Source organism: Crocodylus porosus, unplaced genomic scaffold (genome assembly GCF_001723895.1).
Source record: "Crocodylus porosus isolate Cpor-Errol unplaced genomic scaffold, CroPor_comp1, whole genome shotgun sequence".
NCBI lineage: Eukaryota > Metazoa > Chordata > Crocodylia > Crocodylidae > Crocodylus > Crocodylus porosus.
Window position 1 is genome coordinate 7,116,619 of NW_017728932.1, and position 17,643 is coordinate 7,134,261.

The 17,643-nt window shown below is 40.4% G+C and overlaps 1 protein-coding gene across 1 annotated transcript in view; it reads left to right on the plus strand.

The window, feature by feature from the left end:
- Nucleotides 1–17,643, plus strand: part of AUTS2 (autism susceptibility candidate 2) — a 740,769-nt gene that overhangs the window by 643,069 nt on the left and 80,057 nt on the right. The window contains exon 8 of the mRNA XM_019545302.1: nt 3,369–3,417. Within this exon, the coding sequence (XP_019400847.1) occupies nt 3,369–3,417 (49 nt within the window). The remainder of the gene's footprint in view (nt 1–3,368; nt 3,418–17,643) is intronic.

Genomic DNA, 17,643 nt, shown 5'->3' on the forward strand with positions numbered 1-17,643 from the left:
CCCGGCTCGGATTAGCCGCCCGCCGCGGAGCCGGGACGCCCGGCAGGAGCGCGGGGCCGGCCGCGCCCGCAGGTAACCCCCGGGGCGGCTGCAAGGGGAGGGCGAGGATGGGGGGGCGCTTTTTTTTATTTATTTTTTATTTTTTTGAGTGTTTTTTTGTGGTTCTGGAAGTCTCGTCCCCGCTGGAGCCGTGACCGGGAAGGAGCGGAGACATGGTGGCGTTTGTCTCCTGGAAGGGAAGCCGCTGCCGGGCGCAGGCGGCCGGGGCCGGCGGCACGCGGCTTGCAGGCGGCCGGCCGCGCATTGTCTCCCCGGCGCAGCCCGCTCCCCTCCCTTCGCGGAGGGGCCACCGCCGCCGCTCACAGGACTGGATGCTCGCTTGCTTTTCTTTCCTTTGGTAATCCTCTTCGGTTCGTTTTCTCTTCGTGGTGTTCTCCCGGCGTCGCTAGTCGTGGTGAAAGTAGCCCTTGCCTTGATACTGTCCGGTGTTGTTAGTAATGTGAAAGTAGCCCTTGCCTTGATACTGTCCGGTGTTGCTAGTCATGGTGAAAGTATCCCTATTCAGTGTTGCTGGTCATAATGAAAGTATCCTTGCCTTGATACTGTCTAGTGTTGCTAGTCGTGATGAAAGTATCCCCAGCCAGTGTTGCTAGCAATAGTGAAAGTATCCTCGCCTTGATACTATCCGGTGTTGCTAGTCATGGTGAAAGTATCCCTATTCAGTGTTGCTGGTCATGATGAAAGTATCCTTGCCTTGATACTGTCTAGTGTTGCTAGTCGTGATGAAAGTACCCCAGCCAGTGTTGCTAGCAGTGGTGAGAGTATCCCTTGCATTGGATTAGGATGTGATGGCAAAGATTTTATTTGCTGTTAGTTTGCACTTTGTTAACCTTTTCATGAAGGCTGCAGTGTTAAAAGCGATCAAATCAGCAGTCCAAGTCACATCTTGGTGTTTGAGCTAACGAGGTGATTATTGGTCATTTGTAGGATAGGGAGTGCATTGACTTTTTGGGTTGGGGGGGGGGCGTTATTGCCTTGGTAGGATTATAATCCACCCCTACAGTGAAAAAAGCAAAGGAAACATGTAGTTTCTAGCAGCCTCCTTCTTCATTTAAAAAAAAAACGATTTCTTTTAATTTGTTGCAGAGCAGCTAGTAATCGCATCCCTGATTTGGGTTTAGGTGTCAAGACTGTTCAGGCACATTGTAGTGTGCCATATTATGGCCAGCAAATGTCACCAGCAGACTTCACAGCAGTGTTTCTTAAAGCGTTTTGCAATGGACTGGAAAAAGATTTGTCACCTGAAGTATTTGGGGGGGACGGGGGGGAAGCATCTTTTTGTTAGTTTTCACCATTAGATGAAACATTTTTTTTTTCATTCTTTGAGGGGGCGGAGGCGAGGAGTAGGGGGGCCCAAGAAGTCAACACATGGTTTATTGTTTGGTTTTTTCCTCAAGAGTACTTCATTTTGAAATACTGGAATAAAGGAATTATTGAAACTACAAGCAGTCTTTTCAATGAAAAGTAGTTTAACCTTTTTATTTTATTTTTAAGGAGAATGCTTTGGACAACTGAATTTAAAAAGGTTGCAGTAGAGGATGCCCAGTGTTGAAAAGCTGTTATTTTAATTCAGAGAGCAGGCTGACTGGCAGGGCTGTGAAAGCACCGAGAAACCTCTTAATTTGCTGCCACAATACTGAACTGTTTTTAAAGTTCAGGATTTTCTTGATCTCTTCAATTTGTCCTTTTATGCCCATAATTTCATAATTCAAGGAAAGGCATCATTGAATGATAACCCTATCATAAGATAATAAATCCAGTGTTTGTCACATATTTAATCAGAAAAGTATCCCAGTTCAGCTTTTACATAGTATATACAACGCTAATCTGGTAAAATCTGTTTAGAGTGATCGGAAAGAACAAGAGTTGTTTTTAATAGAAAAAATAGTTTATATTCTTAACTTAATGGTGAAGAAATGTGTCTTTATGTGTATAAATACACTGTTTATGAAGTGGTTTTACCTATAGATAGATACTGATTTGTGTATGATGTATTAAAATACACGGTATTTTTTTTGCCTAGGCACAATTCAAATGAGGTTTTCTGGTTTTAAGAAAATATAGAATTATTTGTTTTCCAAATAAAGGATATTTTTAAAGATTTTTTTTTTTTTTTACTGAATCAGAGAAAAACCTGTAGCAGAGGGAAAGAACAGGAGGCTAAATGTTTTGCAGTCTTTCCTATGTGCTTGTTACAATATTTTATTAATACATGTTTCATTTTATACAACTTCAAAAGACTGATTTTTTTTTTCCCCCCAAAAATATGATATCTGAAATATAGTTCAATAGTGAACTGCTTATAGTCATCTTCTGTGAATTCAGATATGGTACAGAGCTGAGCTTTGGGGGTGTATGTGCATTGTGTGTACCCAAACACATGTTCCTACGTGCCTGTACAATAGAGGCATAGATTTGATTTTTCAAATTTTGAGGAATTTAAGTTGCTGGTAAAATGAACATTTACAGGGTTGCTTTTTCCCCTAGCCTGGACATGTAGTCTGTTGCAGAGGTACTCAACAGTTTTAAGTGAAACTTAAATAAGGTTTCAGTGTTAATGACGAAAAAGGGTATGCACCTTACTGACATCCACACTCCTAGTAAAGAAAACACAGCAATAAGGATGAATAGATTAAAAACAAAAACCAAAGTGGCTATTAGCATGTGCAGCTTGAGAAAAGGAGAGAGCCTGTTTTTACCAAGGTAAATACAGGGTTTAAATATTCTGTTAGGCCTTAGCAAAGGCTTTGTTTATTAAATAACACAGTATAAAACTTTGCAGAGGCTCCTGCGTAAGTCATGGATGGTCTTCAATGCAAAAAAAAATTAAGCACTCAGAATACTGGGTGTCACATGAAGACTTTTTGAAGAGTCCTGCTAATCTGTGGGTGCATGAAACTGGAACGAATGCTTCAAAGTCACGGTGCCTTTCCTAGATTGCAAAATCTGTCAGAATGAGTCTGATAACCCTAGTACAAAAATACAGTTTATGTGCAGCTAATATTTCAAGTAAGCAATTATTTATTTATTAAACAGACTCTTTCCAAATAAATATCTGCACTGCAGGGCAATGAAGCACAGCCAAATAGCACCACCTTATGGATGTTTCATTTTGTGGCTGCAGCTTTTATCATCTTTCTTGTTTTCTCACCTGTTTTGCTTGTTTATTTTTTTTTTTCTCTAAGATATAGACAAAGATGGGGGGGATATGCACACACGTGTGCAAGTGTGCACACTCAATATACCTCTGCGCATACTTTGGAAAGTTAACACTTGTATAATGGGTAACTTTTCTATTGGTCTTTCAGGCATCTGATGCCAGCTCTGAAAAACTGTTCAACGCTGTTACAAAAAAAGGTAAGACTGCAATCCACATCACACATGTATTTTCCCTGTGCATTTCTTTTCATGGCAGTTTCAATGGGAGATAAACTGTAACTTGTCCTGTAGAAGTGTTGCAATCAGCTTGTTAGTGCTTTTCATGTTTCTCTTGGTTTCAGACATGTTCTGTATGCTTGGTAATTGCTTTGCTTAAGCAATATAAAATAAAGGCTTTAAATAATGCATTGCCTGCCAGGTCAGAATTAATTTAAATAACAATATTAGGGAATAGTTTATTTTACAAATGGCTTTAATTTAAGCTCATTTAAATAACTGTAACAGTTTTCAAAATGTTTTAACTTGATTGTTACTCATCAGCTACATGATAGACATGGAATTATGAATAGCCAATTTGTACTGCTGATAGTAATAATAACCAGCCAGCGTTTAGTATTCACAGGATAATAGTCATAAACCATGGCTTACTGTGCTGTATGCTTTCTGTAAAGTTAATAAACGATATAGTGGGCCACATTTAAATATGCAGTATTCCATTAATTTCTTCCAAACAGCAATTTAAAGAGAGAGTGGCTAATGATATAAGGGTACATTAAGGGAAAACTTGCCTTAAATCATTGCCAGTAGGCTTCTGTGAGGAGCTTATCTGCAGCAGCATTGATAGAAATAATGTTTCTGAAGGCAGGGTCTTCTTTCACTGGCTGTGCCAAGGTGTATAATTCAAAGTCTTTAAATTACATAAACTCTGTTTGGTCTTTTTACTCCCCACCCTCCACCCACCCCACTGTGCTACCTGTTTAATGGCAGTGCATGGTAATTGCTTAGTAAAAAGGTATGCTTTCAGCTCAAATTTCACACTATTTTAAGTTAAAATGTCTTTGGAGCACTCCAGCAAGGTTTGAGTAGAAAATACAGGCTTGATTAAATTGGACTCTCTAAGCCTTTCCTTGTTGTCTTGGTGCATGCTTTGCCTCCTTTTCTGCCACAGGCTCTTTATTTTTGTCCCCCTTGGCCACTTTGGATTTAAAAAAAAAAAAAAAAAAAGGCACATTCTGCCACTTGCTGCATCCTTTAATTCTGCAGGGCTGCCGGGGTGCAACTTGGGGCAGTACATGGCCCATTACGTTTGGGATTCCCCCGCTTATGCATCACTGGTTCTGAAATGTCTTGGATGCATATTGAAATGTATCTAGTTTTAATTGTGTGATGTATTGGCATCCTTTTGAAGTCTTGAGTTGTGTGATTTATCCAATTTGGCAACTTGATATTTTGTATTCCATTTAACTGAACTTACAGGGGTTCCCCCCCCCACCCCTTAGGTCGAGACTGGGTCACCCAAAAAAAAAAGAAAAAAAAAAAAGGAAGGCTTGTGTGTTTCAAGTGACCCAAGGCCCCCAAACTACATGTGACCGCATCTTTATTTTGCTAATTTGCTGTAAAAAGCTTAGGAATGTGAGTAGTCCTTTCTTGGGGCTGAGCCAGGCTAGAACAGAAGCCAATCCCCCGAATCAACATTCCTCAGTGATTGCCTGTAACTAGGGTGAAGGGATCTCTTGAGCTGAAGAATGAAAAGTGATTGATGAAGAGTTAGGCCCCTTTTCCTCTTCCTTTCGTTTTCTTTTTTGAATCAAACACATTTCCCACATTCTTATTTGTGTTTACTTACCAAGTTTGATTTGTGGCATCTATTTGGTTGTGAATAACCATGCTTGACAGGGAGCCTATTCTTCGGAGGTACTTTCCTTTGGTGATTTAGTTCCCTTGAAAGGATTAGGGTTTCTTTGTGTAGCCTAAAATCAACATAGGCTTTTCTAAGCTTTGCTTGGGAAACCATACACAAATAAGCTTTTTAGTTGACGGTAGATTATTCCTTTGCCCCTTATTTCCATCAAAATGGCGTCTTTCTTTTCTCCTCCTGAGTTTCCCCTTCATGCCATATGCTAATTCCTGTTGGTAACATGAATGACAAGGGGGAGAATCAATGCAAATCCAGGTGCTGCAAAACTAGGCTGACTGGTATTTTTTTTTTTTTTTCCTCCACTGGGAGAAAGAGATTAAGGGGCGGGGGAGTGGAAAAAGCACAGGGGACAGTTTTGTTAAAGGGATTAGCATTCAAAGTGCTAAATATCAGGAAAACAACCTCAAAAAGATCCACTGTTTGGAGATAATGTCAATAATTGCTTCCAGACAGGTGCAGGGATTCTCATTAAGGGCTGTGGTTTGTTGTTAGTCTGCTCTCTTCTCCGAGTGTCTGCTGTGTGATGGTTGACGAGGCTGTCAAGGAACTGTCAATTTGGTGCATTTCAAGTTCAAGTTCCCTCTTTGCAAAATGCTGTATTTGTTTTAAAGCCAGCTCTTCCTCTGTGTTGTCCAGTGTTGCTTTTGCCAGAAGCAATAAAAATCACTCGTAAGAAAGGTCAGATTTGCATTGGGTAAATCGCAGTGAAAATCTTCAAAGCTCCTGGCAGATTGAACAGTCTGACAAGGTGCTGCAAAGTGACAAGCATACATCCTTCCACGTTCAGCTCTGGACCTCTGAGATGTCCCTTAAAGTCAACTATGTTCCTCACAGATTTGGTGTCGTCTTTCCTCGTGTATGAAGGAGCGTGAAACTGTTGTTACAGAATTCTTTGTACAGAGTTGTTTGTAACATGCCGTGCCCTTTGTTTTGCGACTTTGCCGTATATTATATACCCATTATTTTATTACAGGAGAACCTAGGTTCTCCAAATGAGAACAGAGATCTTGGCATCTATATGGAGAAACGGTATGAAACCATCTCTACTGCAAAATGCATCAAGTAGAGTTTTCAAAAGCACAAAAGTCCCATTTTGAGAAATCACTTTGAGGCTTTAGGCCCCAAGTCCCATTGAAAAATTGCTGGGACTTCAGCTCCGAAGCCCCAGCTCCTTAAAAAACCTTTAGGCGCCTAACTCCCATTGACATCCAATGGATTTTAACCACACTTCTTCCCCCAGAAAAATGGGTATCTTTTTCTTCCTTCGTCTTCGGTTCTTTAGTGTCCCTCACCACGTCTGTTTGTATAAAGAGGCAGGGAAGTGAGAAAAAGAAAAATATTTGTCATTTCTGATCTGGTTCGTGGTTGCACTGTAATGGAGAAGAGGTGCTTTGTCTTGGAGTGACACTCATGTTCCATGCTGAATGTAACTGGACTTCTCCACTACAGGCATCAACATGCAGTATGGTCTTAACATGTGAAGTATAGTTTAAAACCTAACCCCTTGCCACCCTCTCCAGGATAGGCAGAGAACTTGACCTCAGTTTTTTACTCTTTTGCTATGAGACCCTTGGGCAATGCTTCAGTCCTACTTGTTTGCCAAGTTCTCCTCCCTTTTTGGCTTGCATCTTTTAAAGGGTAGAGTACTTCTTTCCAGCCTGTTTCTATGCAGTGCTCTATGGCAGCTTGCTAGTAGGCCAGAGAACCTCAGATACTGTTGACTCGGTTGTGGCTTATCCCTTAAATGGGACTGACGGCATGACTCTAGAAGACAGTTTTCAGGTTTGGTCTATGGCAAGGGCAGGCAATTATTTCAGATGGAGGGTCCCTTACTGAGCTTTGGTAAGCCATCGAGGGCCACATGACAGGCAGCCAGGGGCAGCTAAATATTCATTTTCTACGATTTTTAGGGGCCCTGTGGGCCGGATAGAACGGCCTGGCAGGCCGTATCTGGCTCGCGGGCCGCATTTTGGCCACCCCGGTCTATGGAGTTCAGATTGCTTTGGAAACCTGGCAGACCACAACATGACGATAAATGTTGGGGCTAACCTTTTGACAGGGTTGACTGCTCTAACTGCCCAGTGTTTTTTTTTTTTTTTAACAAAGTGGTGTGTTGTCAGTTAGAAAGGCCATGTCACTTGACTGTAACTTCAGACTGAAGCTAAAAACTGTCTTTTTTTCCTCCAGATTGCTGCTTGCTCTAGTATGTAAAAGAGGAATGGCGTTTGTGTACTCTGAAGGCTTTGGGCAGGGGAGAGGAGCTTGTTGTGTAGTGTCACATATGAAAGTTTCACAGCTATCAGCAGTAGGACATTATGGTTTTTTTAATAAATACAGAATACATTGACATACCCAGCTGTTTTCTTGCTTGTTTCAGGGCAAAGCTTCCCCTCGCCCTGTATCCCTTTTGTGCGTATCTCTGTCCCCTCAACCTGTACAGTTGCGTCTTATCCTCTCCCCATGCACCAGGACGCTGTTCCCTTCTCCTGTTGTTACACAAGAGGTCTCTGACGGGAGAATGAGAGAGTGTCAAGCTGAAGAGATCAAGAGATAGTAGCTGTTAATGGAAAAGGCAATTATTGGACTTTGTGATGACACATTTAGGATATGTCCTATAGGTTCACAAGCTATTCCAAAATTAATGGTAGGCTCTTTCAAAATGGCAGACGTATGCATGCCCATTTATGACACCCTTGAAACGGAAGTGCTTGTGGGCTCCATGGATTATTTCTGAAATTCAGTATTAAAAAAACCCAGTACAAATAAGTCAATGGCCTTCCTCAATCCGAGTAATTAAAACGACCATTTTGCTAAAGTAATTCTCAGTTGCCCTGCCTATCTTACCTTTACTTTCCTAAAAAATATGAGCTGATCCTTTTCTCTCCATTCCTGATCCCGTTGCTCTAAGAAGTTATTGGAGGCTGCCAGCTTTAGCCAAATTAATCCAGCATCAGTAAGCAAAATGGCCACATTTATGATTGCCTGTCTTTATCTATTCTGGCCCCAGTATTTATTTTCTAGATTAGGCTACATACTATTTTTCTCACAAAGATTTGTCAGCATGCGACTCTAAAGCACCGTACACCACAAAAATCAAGCAAGGCTGAAAAGAATACTTCGGAGGGGCTGAGTGTTGTAATGAGAGAGGTCCTGACTTGAAATGCTTTGATTAGTGGATTCCAACTTGGAGCCTGGCATGAAATTTCATAAATCAAGAGTCCTGCAGACCTCCCATATCTAAACTATTGTTAGTCTCTCCACTGTAATAAAATGTTGTTTTCTCTGGAAATGTATGTTTATTTAACTAGGTTTCTTTTTGCTTCACAATCTGGATTCCATTCAGTCAGTTACCACTCCAATTAACTAACAATTATTTAACATTAACAGTAATTACAGACGCCAGTTAAGCGCCTACAGATGTCAACTGTTAGCTTTGTACCTAATCACTCAATGAAATGGAGAAAGTTCAACAAACATCAATTAGCCAAGCAATTAGTATGAGTTAGGAAAGAGCATGTTATCATGTGTGAGCTGATTCAATTTATTTTATTTTGTCAGTAAAATACACACACAGGCAAGCAGCAATAAGTTATTGAGATTAGATAAAGCTGTATTGTTTTGCTGTTTACACAAGCCTTTTCTCCTCCTCTTTTGCTTTTCCTTACATAAGTTAAATATACTTTGCAAGGCATTTGTTATCTAAACAAATACTTTTCATTTCAATTGGGAAAACGGAGAGATGTTCTGTTGAGAATAGAGGCGAAGGTCACCTCACTCTTACACTAGTTTCAATGTTGCCCCAGTGAATTTACTCTCAGGAAACGCTTATATGGGATGATTCTGTGCAGTGAATATTATATTGATTTTTTTTTTTTCCCCCCCCCTCCATCAGATTATGTTTTAATCCATGTACATTTTAAAGCCCTGATGCACAATTTAAATCAGGTCAGTTAGGAAAGCAATTCGTGTCCACCCAGCAGTTTTACTTCTTTGCTTAACTCTGGGGCCATCTCCCTCCACATCTGTGGAAGAACTCTCCTGGTACCCCACCACCTCCTCCTCCTCAATGACTGAGACACAAAGAGCTGCCTAGGCAGTCGGAAGTGGCACCTCCCCCGGGAATGGCTCAAGAGGACAGATTGGGAGTGGCCCCTAAAGTACCCTTACATTTCTGGGTGCGTTCGTGTTGGGAGAAACCTCAAATTTATTTCTAGTGGTCATCCTGAAACTTTTCCCAATCTGATTTGGTATGGAACAACTTATTGGTTTAATTTTTTTGGAAACCATACCATGGCTAGGGCTTTGTTAGGCAGAGGTAGCATAGGACTTTCTCCAAAGGTCGCTTGAGAAATGCAGATCGTGGCAGGTGCCTTATGTCTGGCCTACCAAGTGATCTACCTTATGTAGATCAGTGCCTTATGTCTGGCCTACCACGTGTACCATTAACCCAGCCATGCAAACATATCTAGCTTTCCTTTTCCATGGACTGCCTTTCTGTGGGGTCTTGTGTCTGTCCTAACTTAGGACTTCATTTTGCATTCTTTCCGTATGCTGTTTTACAGTAAGTTCCCATCAGTTAAGCAGAAAATAAATCCAGTCTCACATAGATGTGCAGCTATTTTTTGAAGTCTGGCTACCCTGTTTAGTAACAAATACACAGCAGCAAGTAAAGCTTTTAAAACACACAGAGTTGTTCTGAAAACCAAAGTGAATTAGTTGTTTTGTTTGTTATCAACTGTCTTCCCGAACAAAAAATGTATTTTAGCTTTTTCACGATGCTAGCATCTTTTGAATGTGTATCATCACATATAATAATCCGACAAAGTCCATCCTTGCTTTATTATTCAGACTGTCCCACAGAAGTCAACTGGTTTATTTGTTAGTCTTGATTTTCTAAAGTGTGGGGAAGGAGGTTAAGAGGAGCAGAGACAGACTCCCTGATTGCTCTCTGGCACCTTAGCTTTTTGCTTAAAGGATGTTTTCAGGGGAGGAAAAAAATACGGTAAGTCTCCGGGTGTTACAGTTGTCAGGAAAACCTTAAATGTGATCTAACTGCGAGAATAACTGTCTGAGTCTTCAGAGAGTCCCTCTGTTTGCTGGGATGCTTGTTAAATCTCAGAATTAACCTTTTCACACAGAGCTGCACCAACATTTCCCCCAACATGGGGCAGATTTCAGGAGTGGATCCCTTTTTAACATGGAATAACTGATCTCTTCTTTGTCCTCATGTTGGCACCAATTCAGCAAGGTACTTCAGCACTTGACTAACTTTAAGCACCTGTTAATGTTAAGCATGTACTTAAGTGCTTTGCTGGGCTAGGTCCACAAGTGGCAAATCTTGAGAGATGCTGAGTACTTTCAATCGCTCAGGAATTACTTGTCCCTAATACAGGTGCAGCTCCTATTGACTTCCCTTGAGGCTGCACCTTGAGAGCAGAATATGACTGTGTCATTGCATGTGTGAAATTATTTTCCAAACTAGATTTGAGCAGTAATAGTCTGTACGTGTGCCAGGAGTGCATGGAGCAATTCAGTAAGTGGTGAGGGATTTGTTTGTGAAAGGGGTGTTGTACCGTGCTCAACAAGCTGTATAAAAGACTAAAGTAAACTTGCACTTAAAAGGTAGCAAACAGAAGAACAAATGAACTCATTTAAGGGCCATTTAGAACAGTAAATGACCTTGAATTGAATGTTCTCTTGACCTAATGCAGGAAGTGGCTACTGTTAGGTGTGGGGTTTTTTTTCTTTCTGTAATAATCTGAAAAAATAGGTTGTATTTTTTTTTTTAAGAATCATTTGTTAAATAAACGTTAAGGCCTACGTTCACAAATGGACTTAGACAGTAGACACCTAATGTGGGAATGAGGTGGAATTTAGACATTTAAATCCAAGAGTGGAATCCTCATAACCCCTGCTTTACTTCATAAGGCACCTAAAGTCTGTAGGCACTTAGGTTTTTGTGCTTAAGCTCTCAAGATGGGTGGGATAAGTGACACACTCAACAATTCTAGCTCAGATCAGCTGGGAATGATAAAAATAAGAGGAATACTTAAAATTGCTGGACACTTTTTGAAAATTTGAACCTAAATAGCTTAATGCGAGTGGCTCATAATGGAGAACATCTGTTGCAAATGCAGTTGGATTCTAGGAACTCAGCTATGTAAAACTACAGTCAGGCTTGTAATAAACATGCAATTTAATTTAGTAATCGTTTAAAATGGATTTATTTTATTAGGCTGGTCACGCAAACATTTACATCTTCCTCTGTTAAAAAATAGGTCAAAACAGTTGGCTTTACCATCATTGCTGTTTTATCGTTTACACTCGTTTATCATTTTATCATTACGACCAAATCTTGCTAGGTTTTCTGCTGCAAAAAAGTGGGGAAGGCTGTATTGAGATAACTGAATTTTACATTATTTTTAAAGAAGACTTTTCAGAATTGGGTGGTATTAGCCAGCACTGCAGGCCTCTGGTTATGGTTATACTTCAGTTGTTGTTTTTTGTCTTGGTTTGGTTTGGTTGTGCTGTACAATTTGATAGCTGTGAGACCACATGTGTGCTCAGGTTTAGACAGCGTAGTGCAGTAGTCTAGGCTTTCTTTGAGAGGAGGGAGAAGAAGCTATGTCAATGGGAGATTAGGAAGGTAGTTAGCTGGGTTAGGTTGTAGTCAGGCAGAAGGCAGCCTCTAAGGTGCCACCCTACCCTCTGCCTTCTGCCATGGTGGAGATGAGCTGAAATGTCATTTTTCTGATTTAGGGCTAGATAGAACCTACGTGGACGGGGTGGTTTGCTCCCTGAGCCGTCCCTGGAAACAATTGTCACCCAGGGAGTTGTTCCCAAGAAGTGGAACTCAGAAACAGCAGTGTTGAGTGGCAGTATAAAAAGTCAAGATAATTAAATAGGGGGAGGAAGAGGTAGAGTACATTGCTACAGCCCCTGAAAGGAAGCTTTCCCCTCTCACACAGCCATAGGTTAATGGAGGGTTGAGCTACACCCACTCTTCAGTTCTCACTTCTCCCCTGATCAGCTGAAGGAGTATGGAGGTAGACGAGAATGTTGGATGGGTCTTCTTCTTGACCGAGTTAGATAAAAGGCAAAATCTTTGGCTCTAGTTCATTACCATGGATCCAGTTTTGTTAGTTAGTGGTATTTGGGAGTGCAGAGCCATATGAGAAAATAATATGCAGTTTTATTTGAAACAGGGAAAGCCTTGAAAAGCACATGGAGAAGTGGTGAATCTTTAGTATTTTGGTAAGGGAAAAGTAAGTGGATAGTGCTCCATTGACTGATCGGCATCTAATTTGTGTATCAGATGGGCACAAAGCATTTTCAGAGAGAAAAGCGAAGAATCTAGCAGGACTGTTCTCAGCACAACAAAAAAAAGGTTTTATTGTTCCATCAGGCATATTTAATGCAGGTCAGTGCTGGTCTTCAGTAGGCTCATTTTCCAAGACCTCATTTCTTGCGTACCTGCTTCAGGATTTGGTTTATATTTGAGCAGGCATGTCTGATTGCAAAACTTGTGACTATCCCTTAGCATACACAAGCAATTATATGTAACCTGCAAAGCTGATGAGTTCTGATAGCGGTTGTGTATCTGTGTTCTTACATTTCTGCTCATGGTAAACCCCTGTATTTATAAAACGGGTGCATCACCAGCAGTCCAAAGGCCTGAAGTTAATAGAAATCCTTGCATTGACTTCACTGGGTTTTTGATTGGGCCCTAAGGTGAGTTTTCGTATGTTTAGGAGGATGTAATTGACCTTTAGTTTAAATCAAATCCAAGTGTTATAATTCAGTATTCTTTTGAGCTTAAAAAAATCTTATTTGTTTCTTTGTTGAGGGGATGACATGCATCCTTTGTAGCTTTGCTTCCTGACGTGTTCCACTTTCCTTCCTAAAACAGAGTTGCATTAGTCTACTAGACTCTTCTACTTTCCTTGTAATTTCTGTGAACACTGCCTTTGATGTATTGTAATCTCCTCACTGTGAGAAACAGAGTTCAGACTGGGACTAAATTCTCTCATTGACAATAGCACAGTTCAAGGTCTTCATTACTTTTCAGGATTTTGCTACTAATTTGCTTGCACTGTATGTTCACATGTATAGATTTGCAGGAGTCTCGCTGGCTCTTCAGATGGCATTCTTTGAAAATAATTCCACGAACTGCAACTAAAAGGCCAGCACCTCTTGAAGTTATACATGTAAATTTGTGATGTGGATAAGGGGTGAAGGAAATATAAATATAATTAACGCACATGCATGCACAAAAGTGACTGAGATTCCCAACTGCTTAGTGTACCGGCACTATTGGTAGTGACATGTCCTCTATTTAGGATCCAGTCTTGTGAAATGTTAGGCACCTCTTCTAGATCCGTATGGGTTCCTAACTTTGTAACTTCGGAGGGAGACGAGGCATTGCAGGATACTCCCACTTTCTGCTTTGAGCTCTTAATGAGGAATTTGTGTTGGGCACCTAGTGCACCATTGTTACTCACCTCTTCAATTTTGCATGTGTACAATGTTGTCAGACTGGGATTTGAAACCATAGTATCTGAACAGAAGATGGGGTGGTACTGAAGTTTTCAAATGACTGTATGTCATTAGAAATATTTTCAGTTCATTTTAATGAAGAATATGTTTCTAAATCTCTTGGATGGCTTTGAAAATTTCAGACTTTGTCCGTGTCCCATTGACATATGTTGCACATGATCTAAAGCTCAATGTTTTAGGCCTGTTGAATTTCTGACTAACTTTTTCATTGCTTTTTTTGTGTTTCCTCATCTGCTTGGCTGGTATTGCTCTATTCTTTCTCAGATGTCTTTGCTTTTTTTGGACCAGAGACTTTTTTTGTCTGGCATTTGTACACTATCTAGCACTTTGGGCTCCTGGTCCATGACTGGGGCTCCAAGCAGGTACTGCAGTACAATTAGAATAATAATTTCCTGACCATATGTTGCATCTGCATGAAAAAAGGCTGGATGCTATCCATCTTAGGGCTTAATTTCATATCTCATGCTGCTCGCGCTTTTGTGGTAGTATACACTCAAGTTTATATAGAATCCTAGATGTAGTAAATTGGTACCCTGTTTTAAATGTGTAGCTAGCTACTTTAAGGTTTTGGCATTTTGAAAGTTAAGATGGTTTTCTTTGCCCTTGCATATCTTGCCAGGTATCTTATCTTATTCAAATAACCTAATTGCTATCCAGTCTTTCAACAGCATATCATCTTAGCACCTAGCTGACAAGACAGGTATTCACCTAAAGGCCTCATTATGTTTTGCCAGCACATTGGGGGGCCAAAAATAACTCGACAATATCTGCTCAACACCGAGGTCTCTAAATGACAAACAAATAATTGGGTGAAAAAAAACCCTAAGCACAGTGCAGCTCACGCAGGCCACTGTGCGCAGAGAGTCCTCAACAATAACAGTCACAGCTCTGACTGGTTCATGTCAGAGCAAATCTCTGAGCAGCAGATTGTGCTGACATGCAAGAATGACAGCTTTGGAAATAGCATGCTAGTTACTGCAGGAAGCGAGGTTGGTCTATTATGTAGACTATGACACGTTGCTGTCATTTTCATACAGGTGAATGGCTGACATCTTAGAACAGAGGTTGAACAACAGCATTTGAGAAAGTAGGAAATTCTCACGCATGCTGGCATTGGGGGATGGCATGTGGCTAGGGCAGGACATTGTTCGCCTCCTTTTCTTTTTTTAATTGGCTATTGTAATGAATTTAAACCTTGACTACTGTGACTATTTAAAAATCAGGCCAGCCAGTGAATTATCTACTACAGGTTGTTGTGGCTGTTGTGGTTTACATGAAAGTGGTGTCTCATTTTCTTCCAGGAGCAGGAAGGACATGTTTGTATATGTGCTATTGCACTGGGAAATCAAAACACGCAACTGCCATGAATGCAACGTAAAGGTTCAGAAATCAATCCCAAAAGCTGCTCCACCGTAGTATTAGCACCGCTGTGCTGTTAGTCAGATGCCCGATGCAAACCCACTGGAAGCTTTGCTGTTGACTTGGTTGTTCCGTGACTCGGGTGCTGTGTTGCACACGCATAGGATTTTCAACCGTTTCCTTTATTCAACATGAACTGTTGCAATTCTGTGTAGGAAACGGTCTTGATTTACGCTGCCTAAGGGCTAACACCAGGGGCATATTAGCACTACTAGACATGTAAGGCAACCAGAAGGGATAATATACCATGGCCACAGATCCTGTTCTAGTCGCTTCTCAGCGCAGTCTGTTTGCCTTCGCTGCAAGTCCAATGCTTTGGCTCTAGCAGCATCCTTCTCTGCACCCTGGGCAATGGGACTGCACCTAACCGAATCAGGTACATTACTGCTTATGAGTCTATGCTGCACTCATTATTCAGTAGGAGGTTTTTTCCTGAATTCACTGAGAGTTTTGACAGAGAAATGCCCTGGAGAGATGAAACCTTTACATCGGTATAAAAAATAACAGACTGATGTCACAAACTCATAAACCAGCGGAAGTTTGCCCCATCCAGGTAAAACCCAACGGGAATAATCAGTAATGTAAATACTTCTAAAGGTGCTCATGCAGAGGGATATTTATGACGTGGCATCTGTGACGTTTCCCATGTCATCTGTAGATCCTTGAGTATTTTACAGCTGTTCGTAAAAACTAGGCAGCACAAAACCAAATTGAAGATGGACGTTCAATGAACTGCTTCAGTCGGCACTGAAGGTGAATATTTGATGAGATGGCAGTTAGCTTGTATCCAGATTTGTTCTACTAACAAGGTTAATTAAAAATGATATAATGCATATTCTTTGACTCTTTCTCTGCTGCAGAAAAACAAGTAGGATTTAGCAATGTAGGGTTTTCTTTTTAACATACGCAATATAAACTGCTTGTTATCATTATATAACTGATCTTTATACGTTTGTTTTTCTCTCAGCAAATTAAATGGTGTTTTGGGTTTTTTTTTTAGATGAAAAATGAATGTAGGCTATATTTTTAATATATAAAAACTATGCAGATGCCTTGTTCTGAAAAGCCCAAGCTACATGAATCCGTCGGATCCGGAAGTTTATACGTTCAAAAAAAGAAGACAAGAAAAAAGCCCTGCGTAGACCCCATTTACCTTTTCCCCTGAGGAATAAACATAAGGTGTTTTGTACTGTGTATTTTTTGACACGGTGTTAGGTTTTCCTCTTCATCGTAGCAACACTTTGCGCTAGAAGCAAATGTGAAAAAAAAATGCTACTTCATGGTGTAACATGCTGCTCCCTGCCCTGCAAACAAAACAGTTCCTATGATTATATTCAATAACCAACATCATGTTAAATATTCATAATAATCTTCACAGGGTAAAGAGGTATTATTGACACGTCATTATGTTAAAACTCGTTTAGCTTTAGGAATAAACAGCCAAAAACTTCTGCCTATTTAAACTGATATACAGAGCTTTAACATTAAAAGTAAACACATGCATTGCCTTATAGAAACATGACATACGTTTGAAGTAGATATTTTAGAGCAAAAGGTCTAAAGGAAGATAATTTCAAAAGAAAAATATCCTATAGCCCAGGGGTTCCCAAACTGGTACATGTACCACCAGTGGTACGCAGACCACCTGTCAGCAGTACACGTTAAGAGATGTATTATAATGACTTTATATGACAAAAGTTTGCTGGTGGTACTTAAGGTTGTATCGGTTGAAATCTGGTGGTGCGCAATCTGTCCGTGTATGGTACCCGCTGCTATAACTTTTGTTGATGTGAGAGAGGTTAGCAAGATAAGAGGCGACTTATGTAGCAAACCAGACGTTTGGAAGTACCTAAAAAGGCAATAGAGGTAGATACCAGCATTAATGGAAGAGACCACATTTATCAGTTCTTGACAAATGTAAATTCCCTTGGACTTATTTTAGGATGTTTTGTGAGTAAAGGATTTTTGCTTTGCCCGTGGAGGTCCAGAAGGACTTCACTTTGCGTCATCCAGGAACTGTCTGCAGTTTAGTGAAACCAGTTTAATTAAATCGGTGCCCTCCTTTGCATGGATCCAGTTTGTTTCCGTTTGAGTGGCTTATATGAATTCAGTTTAAATGTTTTCTAATCAATTTAGGATGCAACTGGACACATTTAATTTTATTGCAGATGAGTGTTAATGCAGCCTTTCTCACTAGTTGAAATCAATTGGTTTAAAATTATACCCTAAATTATATTGGAACAGCACCATGAAAATAATGTGCCACTGTTATTAGCTCATTCAAAGTTGAATCTGCACTAGTAACACATGGAAATCCTGAGATGTTAGGATAAAGTCTGCTTTCATTTTCATTCATGCAAGCTAAAATACGTTAAATGAATTTAACATCAGATTTCTGTAGCCATACATGAGATGAGAATTTAATACACTGATTCGTTACAGATTGTAATTTCTTCTTCTTGGACATAAAGAACCGTTCGAAGAAGGCGTGCCTCCGTAATGCCAATTAGTGTCCAAGTCATGTGATTACC